The 15,048-nt window shown below is 38.9% G+C and overlaps 5 protein-coding genes across 8 annotated transcripts; 3 read left to right on the plus strand and 2 right to left on the minus strand.

Moving 5' to 3' along the window:
* The first annotated feature begins 36 nt into the window (after positions 1-36).
* Positions 37-3,361, plus strand: LOC104730959 (argininosuccinate synthase, chloroplastic). Its single transcript, XM_010450209.3, has 10 exons — positions 37-412; positions 669-724; positions 810-897; positions 1,001-1,139; positions 1,286-1,334; positions 1,438-1,620; positions 1,745-1,819; positions 1,913-2,098; positions 2,228-2,316; positions 2,583-3,361. The coding sequence occupies exons 1-10, from the start codon at positions 343-345 to the stop codon at positions 3,133-3,135; spliced, it is 1,488 nt and encodes a 495-aa protein (XP_010448511.1). The 5' UTR covers positions 37-342; the 3' UTR covers positions 3,136-3,361.
* A 206-nt stretch (positions 3,362-3,567) lies between these two features.
* Positions 3,568-5,872, plus strand: LOC104730960 (26S proteasome non-ATPase regulatory subunit 6 homolog). The gene is made up of 8 exons (XM_010450210.3): positions 3,568-3,868; positions 3,955-4,069; positions 4,233-4,323; positions 4,409-4,554; positions 4,639-4,858; positions 5,010-5,118; positions 5,219-5,387; positions 5,493-5,872. The coding sequence occupies exons 1-8, from the start codon at positions 3,730-3,732 to the stop codon at positions 5,665-5,667; spliced, it is 1,164 nt and encodes a 387-aa protein (XP_010448512.1). The 5' UTR covers positions 3,568-3,729; the 3' UTR covers positions 5,668-5,872.
* Positions 5,873-6,405: 533 nt separating this feature from the next.
* On the plus strand, positions 6,406-9,585 carry LOC104730961 (uncharacterized). 3 transcript variants are annotated; one of them, XM_087478527.1, is made up of 12 exons: positions 6,406-6,718; positions 6,821-6,949; positions 7,075-7,269; positions 7,407-7,454; positions 7,540-7,668; positions 7,757-7,881; positions 8,079-8,189; positions 8,348-8,456; positions 8,581-8,699; positions 8,836-8,989; positions 9,090-9,237; positions 9,314-9,585. In XM_087478527.1, exons 1-12 carry the CDS (start codon positions 6,716-6,718, stop codon positions 9,382-9,384), a joined length of 1,341 nt encoding a protein of 446 aa, XP_087334653.1. In that variant the 5' UTR covers positions 6,406-6,715; the 3' UTR covers positions 9,385-9,585. The 3 variants fall into 3 exon arrangements, 2 of the variants coding, with proteins under 2 accessions (XP_087334653.1, XP_087334652.1); XM_087478526.1 differs by having other exon boundaries at positions 6,451-6,704; XR_015574577.1 differs by having other exon boundaries at positions 6,521-6,704; positions 8,056-8,189.
* Positions 9,586-9,799: 214 nt separating this feature from the next.
* Positions 9,800-10,924, minus strand: LOC104730962 (uncharacterized). Its single transcript, XM_087478528.1, has one exon. It carries the CDS (start codon positions 10,775-10,777, stop codon positions 10,025-10,027), a length of 753 nt encoding a protein of 250 aa, XP_087334654.1. The 5' UTR covers positions 10,778-10,924; the 3' UTR covers positions 9,800-10,024.
* A 118-nt stretch (positions 10,925-11,042) lies between these two features.
* On the minus strand, positions 11,043-14,586 carry LOC104730963 (MA3 DOMAIN-CONTAINING TRANSLATION REGULATORY FACTOR 3). Of its 2 annotated transcripts, none has more exons than XM_010450213.3 (4): positions 14,110-14,586; positions 13,519-13,752; positions 13,245-13,339; positions 11,043-13,054 (listed from the first exon to the last, which is right to left on the minus strand). In XM_010450213.3, exons 2-4 carry the CDS (start codon positions 13,727-13,729, stop codon positions 11,246-11,248), a joined length of 2,115 nt encoding a protein of 704 aa, XP_010448515.1. In that variant the 5' UTR covers positions 13,730-13,752; positions 14,110-14,586; the 3' UTR covers positions 11,043-11,245. The 2 variants fall into 2 exon arrangements, with proteins under 2 accessions (XP_010448515.1, XP_010448516.1); XM_010450214.3 differs by having other exon boundaries at positions 13,519-13,745; positions 14,110-14,541.
* Positions 14,587-15,048: the final 462 nt, after the last annotated feature.

A 15,048-nucleotide genomic window follows, 5' to 3' on the forward strand; every position in this document is an offset into this window, starting at 1 on the left:
TATTTTAATATTGCCATTCAAATCTCTATTAGTTTTATAATAATTGGAGGTATTGAGAGAAAATAAATAAGTCCACATTTTTTAATTTTTCTTTCCACGTTTCCATATATGGAATATGGAATATGGGAAACGTTTCCTATATTTTGAAGAAAAGAAACAAAAAGAATAAAAAGAAAAACGAGATAGCCGCCGCGAATACAGAAAGAAAACCCTAGAGAACACTGTGTTTGGCACTATTGGATCTACTACCTAACCAGAGAGCACCAAACCCCATTGTCGAAGAACACAACCAACCGCAGACAAAAGAGACAAACAAAAAAAATCCCAGAAAAATAATCTTACATGGCTGAAATCTCGGCGACTTCGTTTCCTTCTTCTTCCTCTGCTCTCTTGTTCCGTAGCTCCCACAATGGTTCTTATTTCTCTCTCTCTCTCTCCCCTTCATTTCTCATCTACTCAGCTTCGTTTCCTTTGTTTTTAAGTTATATACTTTGGATACATAATTCTTCATTTTCCCGAAAGTTACCGCCGTTTCTAATGTCTGTTTTAACCCGCGAAAAGTTGCAAATGGGACTCTTAGAGTGATTGATTGATTGATATCTGATAGATGTTCCAACAGGTTATAATCGTAATCTAAGTTTGACATCTTGATATATGTTTTTTCGCAGGTAGCTCAAAATGTCAGAATGTAGCTTGTCCAAGAACCACTTCCCAGTTCCAAGAGGTACTTACTTACTTGTGATTTGAATTTAACAATAATGCTTGTTGTTTGCATTTAGGTTCTTTATTTCTTTACTCTGGAATTGCAGTTATCTGTGAGACGAAGCCAGCTTGTTGGCAATGCCGTTGTTACCGGTCATGCTTCCCCATCCCGCACCAGCTGCAAGAAGAATCAAGGTGAAGTTAGAAATCTGCCCATTTCCTTTAAAAACATAATTCTTTGTCCCCTCTTGATGAATAGTACGTTATAAACACTTTGTGGTCTTTGAATATTGCACAGCTATCCGTGCTGTTCTCTCCAGTGATGGAACCCCCCTCGCTACTGATTCAAAGGAGGCTGGACTTCGTGGAAAATTGAAAAAGGTCGTTCTAGCTTACAGTGGTGGCTTAGACACCTCTGTCATCGTGCCATGGCTTAAGTATGTTTTTCCTTTTTCTTGATTTTTTTTACCTCTAGCAAGACTACATTTTGGATCATCATGTGGTTATCAAACAACTAGTTTAGATTGCTTTGCTACTAATATTTTCATGGAAGTTATAAATTTGTAACTCTTTTGTTTTGTAGGGAGAATTATGGTTGTGAAGTTGTGTGTTTCACTGCCGATGTTGGTCAGGTACACTACAAAAATGCCAAACGTGACATGTTTATGCTGATATTTAAAGTTTCGTTTCGCATTTTACGTATGTCGCCTCATCATCTCAATGGTTGATATGAAGGGTGTACAAGAGTTGGATGGTTTAGAACGAAAGGCAAAGGCCAGTGGAGCTTCTCAGTTGGTCGTTAAGGATCTCACAGAGGAGTTTGTTAAAGATTACATATTCCCTTGTCTTAGGGCTGGTGCCATCTATGAACGAAAGTACTTACTTGGTACCTCCATGGCTCGGCCTGTCATTGCTAAGGTATCATTTCGATCTGTTTTATATGATTTGAGTTGTCAGGGAACCCCCAATATTTCTAATATCTGTATACATCTTGGATTAATTTATCGTCACTAATAGTCTAATGCAATTTCTAAATGATTAGGCCATGGTTGATGTAGCAGCAGAGGTTGGAGCTGATGCCGTTGCCCATGGGTGTACTGGCAAAGGAAATGACCAGGCATGTACTTGGAATGTCTTGCTAATGTGTCACATTGGAAAATCTCACACACATTTATTCTCACATTACTTTCTGTACTGATTGATTGACCAGGTTCGGTTTGAGCTCACCTTCTTTTCGCTAAACCCTGAACTTCAAGTTGTGGCACCATGGAGAGAATGGGACATCCAAGGCAGAGAAGATGCTATAGAGTATGCGAAAAAGCATAACGTTCCTATCACAGCGACAAAGAAATCTATTTACAGCCGGGATAGGAACCTGTGGCACATTAGTCATGAGGTAAAGTAGAAGACAGATGGTGGTTCGCATTTCCTTTTTGGATACAACAAATTGATTCAGTTTGTCACATTGCTCAACTCATACTAATGTGTCTCATGCTCTGATATCAAACTTTTGTTTTGTTGAAAGGGTGATATATTGGAAGATCCAGCAAACGAGCCGAAGAAAGATATGTACATGTTAACTGTAGATCCTGAAGATGCTCCCGATCAGCCTGAGTAAGTTGCTTTTATCTAAACCTCTGGTCGGAATTTTATAGAGTCCTTCTGTTATCCTAGGTGGCTTGTAGCTGTGTTGATAGTTAAAAAACTTTGAGTTGAATCGGTTAGCTACAGAGCTCACAACTTAAGCCTCGTTAATCAAGTCTCTCTATGATGTGTAGCTTTTGCTGTATGAAGGAGTTAACTGATTTAGCTGCTATGAAATTTATTTACCAAGAGTATGGATCATACAATTTGCATCCTAACATTTGATACTTGAACAGATACATCGAGATCGGGATAGAATCTGGACTTCCAGTGGCACTGAACGGGAAGCCTTTGAGTCCAGCCGCACTTCTGACCGAGCTAAACACAATAGGAGGAAAACACGGGATTGGGCGAATTGACATGGTGGAGAACCGTCTGGTTGGGATGAAATCACGAGGTGTGTATGAAACTCCCGGAGGCACCATCCTCTTTGCAGCAGTACAAGAACTAGAATCACTCACCCTAGACAGAGAGAGTATTCAGGTAAAAGACTCATTAGCACTGAAATACGCAGAGATGGTCTACGCGGGAAGATGGTTCGATCCACTTAGGGAGTCCTTGAACGCTTTCATGGAGAAGATAACTGAGAAAACCACGGGATCCGTGTCACTGAAGCTGTACAAAGGATCTGTGTCGGTTACAGGGCGTAAGAGTCCGAACAGTCTGTATAGACAGGACATATCTTCGTTTGAAGGGAGTGAGATCTATAACCAAGCTGATGCAGCAGGGTTCATCCGTCTTTACGGGCTTCCAATGAGAGTTAGAGCAATGCTTGAGAAAGGAATTTAGAAAGGGGTTCATTCTCATGTGTCTACTTGGATTGAGATCCTGACATAATAAGAACACCACTTTGCAATAAATGTCAAAATAATTCTATCATCTTTCTTCATATTGGAGAAGTTATAGAAATTGAATAATATGCTTCTCTTCCATGACATGTGTAACTCTTTGAGTTATATTTTTCTGTTAATGCTGAGACTTACAACTGCATTTAAAATTCTTCAATTTTCTGAAATCATTTGCAAGTTTTTTTTTTCTGTATGAATATATATCAGATTGAAAGACTTTTGTTGGATAAAAAATATTAAAATATGAATTTCCATTTCATTTAACAATTTTAAAATAATATATTTATCTTGCTTGTTTTTGTTCAAATCATAAATTTACATTTTTTTGTTAGATATAAATTTTTTAATATTATGATAATGCGATGTATACTTTTTATTTTTTATTTTTTATTTTTTATTTTTAATAATATATAAATAATTACACAAAACCCATATCGAACCAGTTAGCTCTTCCTCCTTGTTCAAGCAAACACTTCTCTCATTCTTTTTGCTCTCTCTCTCTCTCAGATCCGAGTCTAAGCTTTTCTGATTAGCCATGGACGGTGGTGCCGAAGGATCTCAACAGCCTCATCTCATTCTAGCAAACAAGCTTTTTCTCCTCACGCATCCCGATGTTCCTGACATCGAGAAAGTCGAGCTCAAGTCTGAGGTCGTGGATTTTATCAAATCCGATGGTATCGTAACTCGTTTTGTCTCTAATCGATTTCAATTACCTTCGAGATTTTATATTCCTGATGTTTTTGGTTTGTATTTTTGTTAGGCATGGCCCCGTTGTACGAAACCCTAGCGGCTACTTCGGTTCTGGATTTGGATCAGAGTTTCTTAGATTCGATGCGGACCGCTAACGAGGAGGAGCTTAAGAAGCTTGACGAGAAGTAAGTTTCCTTAATTCGTATTCCTATTTTCGAAATTTTGAGTCCTCGTATTACCACTACTGTCTATTGGGTTTAGATTGATGTAAGGCAACACTGTAGAATTTGAGGTCTCGAATTGTGTTTTATGTTTTCTTATATTTTTCTTTCATTCTTCTTTGTATAGGATTGCTGACGCAGAAGAGAATTTGGGTGAAAGTGAAGTGCGTGAAGCTCATCTTGCTAAGGCTCTCTATTTCATCAGGATTAGTGATAAGGTATGTGAGCATGTCATTAGTTTATAGTTATGCTTAGTTCAGAGAACTTCCTCGGCCATTAAATTTTTTGGTTTTGTAATTCTAGGAGAAAGCTTTGGAGCAGCTAAAACTCACTGAAGGGAAAACTGTTGCTGTTGGGCAAAAGATGGACTTGGTGTTCTATACATTGCAGCTTGCTTTTTTCTATATGGACTTTGACCTGGTATCAAAGAGCATTGACAAAGCTAAAAAGTAAGTAGTGTCAATTTGGCTGCATTCATGGTTGTTAACACGTCTGAAGTCTATGTTCTAACAGTTTCCGTTTTGCCTTGCCAGATTGTTTGAAGAGGGTGGTGACTGGGAGAGGAAGAACAGGCTGAAGGTGTATGAAGGGTTGTACTGCATGTCCACCAGAAACTTTAAGAAGGCTGCCAGCTTATTTCTGGATTCTATCTCAACCTTCACCACATATGAAATTTTTCCATATGAGACCTTTATATTCTACACCGTCCTGACAAGCATCATAACTCTGGACAGAGTTTCTCTTAAGCAAAAGGTATATGTCAATTGCTCAGTCCTCTACTTCGAGTTATCTATATTTTAGTTAGGGTGACTTTTAAAGTGATGAATCTTGTTTTTTGTTGAAATTTCTTACGGAGGATGTGAAGTCTTTTTTAGAAACTAATAGAGTGCTACTGATTTGATAGGTTGTTGATGCACCTGAGATCTTAACCGTTCTTGGGAAGATTCCGTTCCTGTCTGAATTTCTGAACTCCTTGTATGAGTGCCAGTACAAGGCGTTTTTCTCAGCATTCGGTGAGTTCATTACAAGGACTAGATGTCATATTTCGGCATGCATGTTACTTGGTGTGCATGTTTATTGTTTACTAACATTATTATTGGGATATGTTCACAGCTGGAATGGCTGAGCAGATTAAATTTGACCGGTACTTGTACCCGCATTTCCGGTTCTACATGAGGGAAGTCAGAACTGTCGTTTACTCGCAGTTTTTGGAATCTTACAAGAGTGTGACAGTTGAAGCCATGGCAAAGGCCTTTGGCGTTTCTGTGGACTTCATTGATCAGTAAGCACACTAATGAAAACTCTTTAGTATCTATTTAGTTTGCCAGCTATTTCTTTAGAAGCGATAAAGTAGAAAGTTAAAACCGGCTTCAAATGAATGTTACAGGGAGCTGTCACGCTTCATTGCAGCTGGGAAGCTGCACTGCAAGATAGACAAAGTTGCAGGTGTTCTGGAGACTAACCGCCCGGATGCAAAGAATGCTTTGTACCAGGCAACAATCAAGCAAGGGGATTTCTTGCTAAACAGGATCCAGAAGCTCTCTCGTGTGATCGATCTCTGAGCATGCGACATGTTTTCTTTTACTTCGCACTTTCTTTCGTGCTTTGGCAGCAAACTCAGAATGGTAGAATCTTAAGGTCTGATAAACGATATGAATTTGGATTTTGAGATGAATGCCTGTCGTCTTATTGAGTCTAGTTTGTTTTTTTAGTGGTGAATTTCTGAAGAAGAAAGAGCAAGTTTAATCTCAAAAAGTCATTTTATTATTGGTCGCAGTCTTTGAAACTCTTGTTTCATCGTATCCCGACTACCGTAGCCACTGTAAAAAAATAGTAATCAATATCTCCAATCGAATTTTCTTTTTGTTTAAACAAGGCAAATTAGCCGACCATCTAGTTTTTACCATGTAAAAGGTCAATTTCATCATCTTAATGTAAAAAACATGGTATCCTTGGTTGAAACTTGGTAAGAGTGAGCAGGTAATTTGATCACATGCATGTCATAGTCACTTTTTATTTTAGGATATGATTTTGTCTTTTGGATTTCATATTTTGTTTCTTACTGTCAAATAAGTTATTTTTGTTAAGACTTATGGCTTACCATTAATAACAAACCTTTACTGTTTTGTTTTGTAATACGTTCTTGAGTCACATCCACAATTCATTGTAAATACACAAGATCGCATTAAAATGTATGTGGATTATTATTGTACATTTGTTCTCACCTTATCCTCCATCATCTGTCTTTTATCTCAAAGTGACTTTTTATTTTTCAGTGAAGATTTTAAGCAAATTATAGAGAGGTGAACAATCAATTAAATCCAAAAATGAACAAACAAACACACACAGTAAATAAAAGTGAGCATTTAAAGCCATACAATACATAGAGACAACAAAACTCTTCAAACTTACGACTTTATCCTCTCATCCTTCTTTTTATTATCACTTTTTCCTAAAAATTTCACTAAAAAAAATTCTCGAAAAAATGCATGCGATCGATTTCAAAGAGATTCAGGAAAAGCTCACAGATGGATTCCGACCTTGGCAACGATCGTTTCAGTTCTGGGCTCGTGCCACCGATATCTACACTGGATACAAGGTTTCTCTTTCATGGTACTCTTTTTCTTCTTCATGTTTCGTTTACTGTATGTACATGTCTTATGAGTTTCTGTAATTTTTGAATCTTTGTTGTTTCTGCTGGGCAATTTTTAAAAGGTCTTTCAACTTCGAATGAACTTTGTCAAAGATGTGACCAAGCACGAGGAAATGTGGGAGAGACAACATGAACTTGCTGCTCACAAAATTTATTCTATGTGCTCTGACCTTGGTGGGTTCTTCCTTAAGGTAACTAATGTGCCTCTTATCTTGATTCCCAATTCTCCATAAATATAGATGAGGAAGGATGTACATTTTAGTGTTGGATTGTTCACAATTGCCAATGATGAGTTTTTTTTTACTTTCTTTAATAGATTGCACAAATTCTTGGGAAGCCTGACCTGGCTCCAGCTGCTTGGGTCAGAAAACTCGTCACTTTGTGTGATCAAGCTCCTGCCACATCATTCGATGCTGTCCGAGTTGTACTTGAGAAAGAGTTGGGTAAAAGCATTGAAGAAGTGTTTGAAACATTTGATGCTAAGCCTCTTGGTTCTGCTTCTATTGCTCAGGTACTACATTCTGTATCAGTTTGAAAACCTATGCAGAGTATTATTATCTTGTACGCTTATAGAGTCAGATTAAGATTTTAGTATGGTTAAAGTAAGTCTCAACATATCTTTTCACTTTCTTTTTTGCTTCTGTTTAGGTACACAGAGCAAGAGTAAAGGGTGACAAAAGGAATGTTGTTGTAAAGGTGAGAGATATTATCAGGAGAGTACTACTGAAATCTTCCTAGCTTGCTTTCAATTAGTTTCTGAATATGCTACTACGTCTTTTAGGTCCAACATCCTGGAGTGGAAAAGTTGATGATGATAGATATAAGAAACTTGCAACTATTTGCATTATACATGCAAAAAACTGATATCAAATTTGACTTGTTCTCCATAACAAAGGAAATCGAGAAGCAGGTATTTATCATTTCTGTCTTTTGAGGATATCTGGTAAGATTTGGTACAGCCCCCAAGTCACTTTAAGTTCTTGTTTTTCATTTTCAAGATTGGGTATGAATTCGACTTTAAAAGGGAGGCCAATGCAATGGAAAGGATCCGACTTTTTCTTTATGAGAACAATAGAAAGAGTCCTGTTCTGGTTCCCAGGGTGCTACGAAATTTGGTGACCAGGTACGTGTTCTTATATCAGCACTCTGGTTATCTCAATAATGTTTAAGGCTTTTAAGTTGTCCTGTTTCGCTGATCAAGTTATGGTTCATGTCTTTTTGACAGAATCTATTTTCATTCAAAATTGTTATATGTTTGGTTCTATTGCTTGACTAATGAGTAATGAGTGCTGACCAGAGGAATAATCATAATACGCACAGGAAGGTTCTGGTTATGGATTACATGAACGGAATCCCAATCTTGAGCCTCGGTGATGAGATGGCCAAAAGAGGGATAAATCCTCATGGAAAAATGGCAGAGGCAGCAAAATTGTAAGCTCCTCCATTATCTCTGATAGTTTTCTTTCCTATGCTTGATAGCTATTGTGTGCTAGAACTAGAAAAAAACATGTTCTCTGCTTTTAATCGTTGTTTTCTTGGATATTTTCTGATGCTGCACTGGAAAAATATACTTTTTGTATTCCTTCTAGCAATATACTTGACAGTTTGTCCCAAGCATATGGCCAAATGATACTGAAGAGTGGTTTCTTTCATGCGGATCCACATCCTGGGAATATCTTGATTTGTAAAGGTTCAGAGGCAAGTCATCTTCTGTTTGTAGCTTGTTATTCCTTGGTAGTTTCTTAATTGACTTACTGTGGACTTCTGATAGGTTTTATTGTCTATATATCTTGAGTTGTGCAATCTTGTTTCCCGTCATCAGGTTGCACTGCTGGACTATGGTCAAGTGAAGGAACTCCCTGACCAGCTGAGACTTGGTTATGCAAGTTTGGTAATTGCCATCGCTGATAACGATGCCTCAATGGCTGTACAGAGCTTTAGGTGAAGTACCTTAGTTATCATGATTATTGTTTTAGTTGAAGCTGAAAATTGGTTAGAGTCACCTGATCGGAATAGTGTTGTAGGCTTGTAGCATATGATATTTCCTTGAATTTTCGTTTCTGTGGTGAAAATTCAGGGAACTTGGTATAAATACCATGGCCAAGTGTAAGAATGAGCAACAAGAGCTTCTCCAGTTAGCAAAAACAATGTTTGACACAGAGATGCCTCCTGGTACGACAGTTTTGCAACCTTTCTCAGAAGACTCTTCGATAAAAAAGATTTCGGTTGAGGTAAAAACACAAATACCTGAACTAACAGTCATGTGTGTGTGTTGTTGTTGTTGGAGTTTACTGCAGAAATTGAGTGAGTTTGTTTGTTGGTTGTGAATAGGCATTTCCAGAGGAACTATTCTCGGTTCTTCGGACAGTAGTTCTATTAAGAGGACTCAGTGTAGGGATTGGAGTTAATTACTCATGCGCACAACATTGGAGGTCTATGGCAGAAGAGGCTTTGCTTGCATCTGGAAGACTCCCAACAGGTTAAGACAATGAACAACTCTTATTATAGTAATTTTTACCAAATCAGGTTTTTTTGTAATGAAAGTAAAATTTCAGGTAGAAGAAGAAAGCAGAAGCGTCGATGTAATTCGCTGAGAAGGCTATACCCAAGGGCAGGAGAGAGTTAATAATAATCATTTCCCCCATCCTCAAAACTTTTATTTTTTCTCTTGCAAATGATATTCTCAAGTCTCAATCATTACATTATCTCCTGGATACAGATAAGGCAGCAAGTTGTCTCTTATCTTAGCTGGTTTGAAAGTTTTGTCATTTTTACATTAAAGTAATCTTAGCTTTGAGCACAAGGAGAGTATTATTAAGCTTCAAAACTCATACTTTTGTGCTATTTGTGATGAGATACACCAACAACCATTGCAAGTTTGCAGCTAGGAGATGAAAATCAGAAAATGCATCAAATTTGTGCTATCATCACTAATTCACTATCCTGTTATTCCAATTTTCGACTAAACTTTTTATTTAGACATGGCAAGAATTAGACAAAATCTAACACAAGGAGATTACAAATAAGGTAACAACAGTGAGTAAAAAAAAAAAAAATTCTATAATTTATTGATGTCACCACTCAGATGTATACATTTTGATTTTGTAGTAAAACGATAGAACATGATGAACAACATACCACCCCAAAATAGAAACAATTGGTGTTCAACTTAAACAAACAACGAATCTATATGTATCTGTATTAAATACTATGAAACAATTAAAACAAAAAACAACTATAATTTTAGAAATCTTTTGTAGTATGGTTCACTCGTTGTTGTAGTTCTTCCTAAAAACAATCTCAGTATCAAGCCCAAAACCATCGATGTTCCTCACCTCCACAACTTTAGATCGCTTGAACAGATTCACCAACGGTTTCACACTCAAGAGATCATTAGCCGAGTACTTATCCGTCTTCCCCGATATCGACACGTGTAACACACACACCCCACCTGGCTTTAACGTCCGTTCGATCTCTCCAACGAACTTCTCCGGGTACAGCGCGTGATCGAACACGTTCGAGAACTCGAAATCGAACGTCTCCGCCTCGAACGGCTGCGCGTGGAAGTCTCCTTCCACCACCAGAGGAGGTCTCGGCACCAGATCTATCCCGACCGAGTCTTCCACGCCGATCAATCTCAGCGCCGCTACTTCCTGTCCCACGCGCGCCCCGATCGAGAGAGCTTTCGACTGGTTCGAGAGGAGGTTGTGATCGCTGAGACGTTTGAAGAAAGTGGAGAACACGCGCACTTTTCTGTCCCAGTCGCGCGTTGTCCATACTTTACGTAGCTTCGGGTTTTGAGTTTTGTTGAGCTGGTGCTTGATGTAGGCTTCGTATGAGGCGTATCCATGGTGACGGATCCGTATGCCTTCTTCGGCGACGGCGACCGCGACGACGGAGGATGATGAGAGAGGACGGCGGAGGTACGTTGTTGGGAAGGCGAAGAAGAAGACGATGAGAAGAGAGAGTGAGATGAAGAGAGAGAGTGTGAAGGGTAGTTTTGGTATTACGAATTTCATTTTTTTTAGCTTCGACACTTCTCTCTTTCTCCCCTTTGTTGTCTCTGTCCCATCAACGAAGCCATCATATATGGGAATTAATTAAATGAATAGTTTGATCATTATTAGTAATAATACCAAATAAGGAATAAATATACATTAGTTTTTGTCTAATTGCCCATTAAGGAATTATTAATCTTGTCATTAAAACTTACTGACTCTAAACATAGATCCAAAATAGCTCCGTTGGACTCTAAATTCAGAACACAATAAAAAAAGAAGGTTCTGAAGAAAACAAAAGTTGTTAACATTGGTGAAAAGAGTATCTATCTCCCCTTTGCAGAATTCTCAAAGCTTTTAAAAGTGCAACAAAAAAACCAACCACAGGGATGCTTGCTCAAGATAGAAACAAAGAAAGAAAGAAACTTGTACATTCTATCAGGTTTTTTTTAGTTCCCACACACCATTGTGGGATTCTCTCCTCTTGATCTAGTTTAGATTAGCGTCTTCAGTTAGGCAAGTTACAAACGAAGATGAAACCCAACCATTCTTATTACCATACTCCACATAGTCCTTGAATTTCTCCTTTGCGTTTGGTATGTCCAGAGCTAGATCTTCGAGCCCGTCTTTGACTCTTGTGAACCCTTTGGTCATCTGGTTTGTTGTTATCAGTCCTTCACCGAAGCTCTCCTGTAGAAGATCAAGCATCATCTTGTCCTTCTTCTTCTCCATACCCATCACCAGTGCTTTCTTGACCACCTCATGGTTGAAGAATGGCATGCCTAGCTCATGGATGCATTTGCACGCTTCTGATACCAGCCCTGAGCTTTCATATTCCTCCAGCAGATTCGATATCTTGTCTTTTGCATCTTCGACTGCCCAACCGCTTCCTCCTCCCCAGCATCGTAGAAGCCTCTCTCCTGCGTGGCGAGCAAAGATGAGTGACCTAGCCATCTTCACGGTTTCAGTTCCGCTTGAGTTAGGTCGTAGTTTGCTACTGATCTCTTCGAGGTTAAAAGGTGCTAAAACATCGTCGATCACAGCTCTAGCTAAGAACAGAGCAAGTTCGTTTGAAGCATCCAGAATGTCAAGTGCTGTATCTTCTGCAGACTCCAGGAGCATGACAAAGCCATCTGCAACATCTTCTGTGGTGAACATCTCAATGTGAAGAGATGAGAGGAGAACAGATGCCATTTCTTTCTCGTGATTCTTCCTGTCCAGAGCAAGTGTTATCAGCTTCTTGAGAAAAATTGGGTTGTACTCCGGTGCTCCTAGATCCTCAAGACTGCGTATGAGTTCAGGTATGTCATCGGAGTTGAAATACTCATGAATGATGGTCACAATCTTTTCCTTGAACCGCTTTAATTTCTCATCCTCGACCTGCTGTCGTCCACATTCCTCAGAGGGATAGCTAAACGAAGCATCTAGCCAACCGCCTGAGATAGCCTTTGGTACAATCAGATCAAATTTGGTACTAGCTGAAGGAATGTCAAGAGCAAGATCATCAAGGCTTTCTCTTAACCTATAAAACCCCTTCACCATTTGACTAGAGCTGATCAGGTTTTCTGAAGCTGCTTCCTTTAGTAGTTTCAAGACAGGTGCTTCTGCTGCGTGGTTTTCCAAGGCAATAACTAATGCCCTCTTCACAACCTCGTGATGAAAGAAAGACACACCCAACTCTCTTACGCAGCGACATGCTTCATAAGTCTCTCCGGTCTCCACATATTCCTTCAAAATGTCAGCAATCTTCTTCTTGACTTCCTCAACAGTTGTTCGAGTCTGTCCACCCCATCTTCTTTCTACTAGCTCGGCATGGTGTGCAGCTGATAGATAGCTTTTCTCTGCAGTTTGGACAACCTGGAAACCTTTGGAAGTAGTTGGAAGTGCCTTGGCCGCCCTGGGAAGAAAAGCTGGCGGAAGGATGTCATCCACAACAGCACGTGCAAGGAACAAAGCAAGAACATTGACAGCATCAGGTATATCCACCACAAAGTCATCAGCTGACTCTAGCAGCAGGACAAACCCATCTCTTATCTGGTTCGGATTGATGACATCAGCATACAATGCGGAGAGTAACACTGAGGCCATTTCCTTCTCTTTGTCATGCCTGTCCATGGATACCGAGACAAGCCGCTTGATGAAGTAAGGATGATATTCACTTGAACCAAGTTCAATGAGGTCAGCTGCTGCAACATCGACATCACCAGTGCTGAAGTATTCTTCAATGATTGAAGCCACAGCTTTCTTGTAATCATCTAATGGGTCTGAAACAGTTGCACCAACAAGCTCGAATGGTTCCTAATATAACAAGAAACGCAATGAATACTAATCTTGATGACATCAAAATAGCAATATATCTTATGGATAAGCATTTTTAAAAAATCAACTAGAACAATTGATAGACACAGAAAAGGTTTTTGCTAGAGTACTTTGGCTGGCGACAAAAGTAGTCAATCATGAAAAATTTGCATAGAGGTGAAGAAACTACCTCTCCGCTGTCATAATTTGGATCATTACGGTCAATGTCATAGTCTCCATCAGTGTCAATAAGTTTTCCCCAATTTCCTTTCCCACCACCCCCATCTGAAACAAAATTAATCAATCAGTGCCACCCGAAGAACAAAGGAAGATGAACTAAAGGAAGAATCTATCTATGCAATTAACTGCTCCAATATTATTAACTAAATTGACATCCCCTCAAACTTGATGGTGTAAAAACATAAGCTATTCCAAATATTAACTAGAGTAGAATAGTAACTAACCCTTCTTGGAGCGGATAGACCTTCCCGCATGAGACCTTCTGTGTTTCACAGCATTAGAGCCACCAGAAGGTTTCCCACCAGCAGATGCTTTAGGCATATGAGACGATGTATGCAAAACCGAGTGAGGATTATGTGCCGGTGGATGACTCTCTGCAGTCTCAGTTGCAACTTTCATCAACTCTCTCTGCTCATCCGTTAAGAAACCCTCCATCTTTAGGCAACCACCCCTGTTTACTGAAACATCATTAAACAAATCCTTTACCCTCAAAATATACAATACGATAACATCAACACGGCGAACAAACAAATAATCAAATCAGACATGAGAACAACTTGTATCAGCTATAGCAGTTCTGAATCTTCCAAAAATGAAGTGAATAGAGAGATCTAAATCACCAATCCACACAATCCAGGAACCAACGAGAACTAAAGCATATATTTACACCAATCAATCTATGATCAAATGCCAAAACAAAAACACCTAAGAAACGTTTGAGAATCTAACGACAAGCGTCACAAGCCACGCGAGAAATATTGAAGCTCCCAAGTAAAATGTAATACTCAAATAGTACAAATCACGAAATGTCATACCCTACGCAAGTGAAGAACCTCCACAAAGCGGACCGTCGTACAGGCGAGATCCGTGGTAAGAACAAAAGACGTCGGAGTGTAGATCGAAAAAGCAAAATAGTCGAGTCTGGAGCTGGGGGTTGTAGCTATCTTCTCTATACTGGAAAAAGATGGATTTGGGAAGGACAAACAAAAACGCTTGCTTACACGAATGGAGGCTGCTGGTGGAGACTACTACGGCTACGGTTTCTCATCAAAAAGCTCTCATCGCTAATACTGCCGCCACGTGTTACTGTCCCAACGGTGGTGATTGTTCGTAACATGTGCTGGCCTGCCAAACGCATCGGACTACTAGGGTTATCATCAATTATTTTAATTTTTGGTGTTTTCTTTCTTTATCCAAAAATGATAATAACACTGGAAAAAAAAAAAAAAAAAAAAAAAAAAAGAGTAATGAAACCAGATAATTTACTATAATATATATATCTATCTTATCCCAAAATAGCCTCTATAATGTATCAATATCCATATATTAATATCCATATTTCAATCTGTTTATTGCATATTATCCAAAATAATAATAATCCACCTTTTATATACACCAAAAAAGTTGAAGACTAATCTAACGAGTTTGTTTTAAGAGAATCAAAGATATGGGCTATAGCATAAATGATTAATAAGTGGTGTGGATTGGGTTCTGCAACATGTATATGTTGGCCTTCAAATAGATTTCCCGGGGCACCTCACCTCACTTCTCCACTTCAAGTCTTCAACTATTATGAGATGCTTATAAAAGATATGTAACCGGTATTGCAGTCATTTTGTTACTGATTCCAACCATCTTCGTTACTACGAGTACAAATGGTTTAAGACTCTCAAAACAATGGTCAGCATTCGAAATGGAGTTTTAGCGCAATACCGGTTGCTAGAAACCAAAACGAACATCTACTTCACTTTTAG

Source organism: Camelina sativa, chromosome 12, assembly GCF_030686135.1.
Source record: "Camelina sativa cultivar CO46 ecotype springtype chromosome 12, ASM3068613v1".
NCBI classification, from domain to species: domain Eukaryota; kingdom Viridiplantae; phylum Streptophyta; class Magnoliopsida; order Brassicales; family Brassicaceae; genus Camelina; species Camelina sativa.

What these genes read in the sequence shown, in the direction of transcription:
- LOC104730962 (XM_087478528.1), bottom strand. Translation starts at nt 10,777, where the DNA reads ATGAAATTCGTAATACCAAAACTACCCTTCACACTCTCTCTCTTCATC.
- LOC104730961 (XM_087478526.1), top strand. Translation starts at nt 6,591, where the DNA reads ATGCATGCGATCGATTTCAAAGAGATTCAGGAAAAGCTCACAGATGGA. An exon ending in CAAAGGAAATCGAGAAGCAG is followed by an intron (nt 7,669 to 7,756) that starts GTATTTATCATT and finishes TTCATTTTCAAG; the next exon opens with ATTGGGTATGAATTCGACTT. An exon ending in ATGGCAGAGGCAGCAAAATT is followed by an intron (nt 8,190 to 8,347) that starts GTAAGCTCCTCC and finishes TATTCCTTCTAG; the next exon opens with CAATATACTTGACAGTTTGT.
- LOC104730959 (XM_010450209.3), top strand. Translation starts at nt 343, where the DNA reads ATGGCTGAAATCTCGGCGACTTCGTTTCCTTCTTCTTCCTCTGCTCTC. An exon ending in CAGCTGCAAGAAGAATCAAG is followed by an intron (nt 898 to 1,000) that starts GTGAAGTTAGAA and finishes AATATTGCACAG; the next exon opens with CTATCCGTGCTGTTCTCTCC. An exon ending in GTCATCGTGCCATGGCTTAA is followed by an intron (nt 1,140 to 1,285) that starts GTATGTTTTTCC and finishes TTTGTTTTGTAG; the next exon opens with GGAGAATTATGGTTGTGAAG.
- LOC104730960 (XM_010450210.3), top strand. Translation starts at nt 3,730, where the DNA reads ATGGACGGTGGTGCCGAAGGATCTCAACAGCCTCATCTCATTCTAGCA. An exon ending in AGCATTGACAAAGCTAAAAA is followed by an intron (nt 4,555 to 4,638) that starts GTAAGTAGTGTC and finishes TTGCCTTGCCAG; the next exon opens with ATTGTTTGAAGAGGGTGGTG. An exon ending in TCTGTGGACTTCATTGATCA is followed by an intron (nt 5,388 to 5,492) that starts GTAAGCACACTA and finishes TGAATGTTACAG; the next exon opens with GGAGCTGTCACGCTTCATTG.
- LOC104730963 (XM_010450213.3), bottom strand. Translation starts at nt 13,729, where the DNA reads ATGGAGGGTTTCTTAACGGATGAGCAGAGAGAGTTGATGAAAGTTGCA. An exon ending in GTCTATCCGCTCCAAGAAGG is followed by an intron (nt 13,340 to 13,518) that starts GTTAGTTACTAT and finishes ATTTTGTTTCAG; the next exon opens with ATGGGGGTGGTGGGAAAGGA. An exon ending in CAAATTATGACAGCGGAGAG is followed by an intron (nt 13,055 to 13,244) that starts GTAGTTTCTTCA and finishes TTGTTATATTAG; the next exon opens with GAACCATTCGAGCTTGTTGG.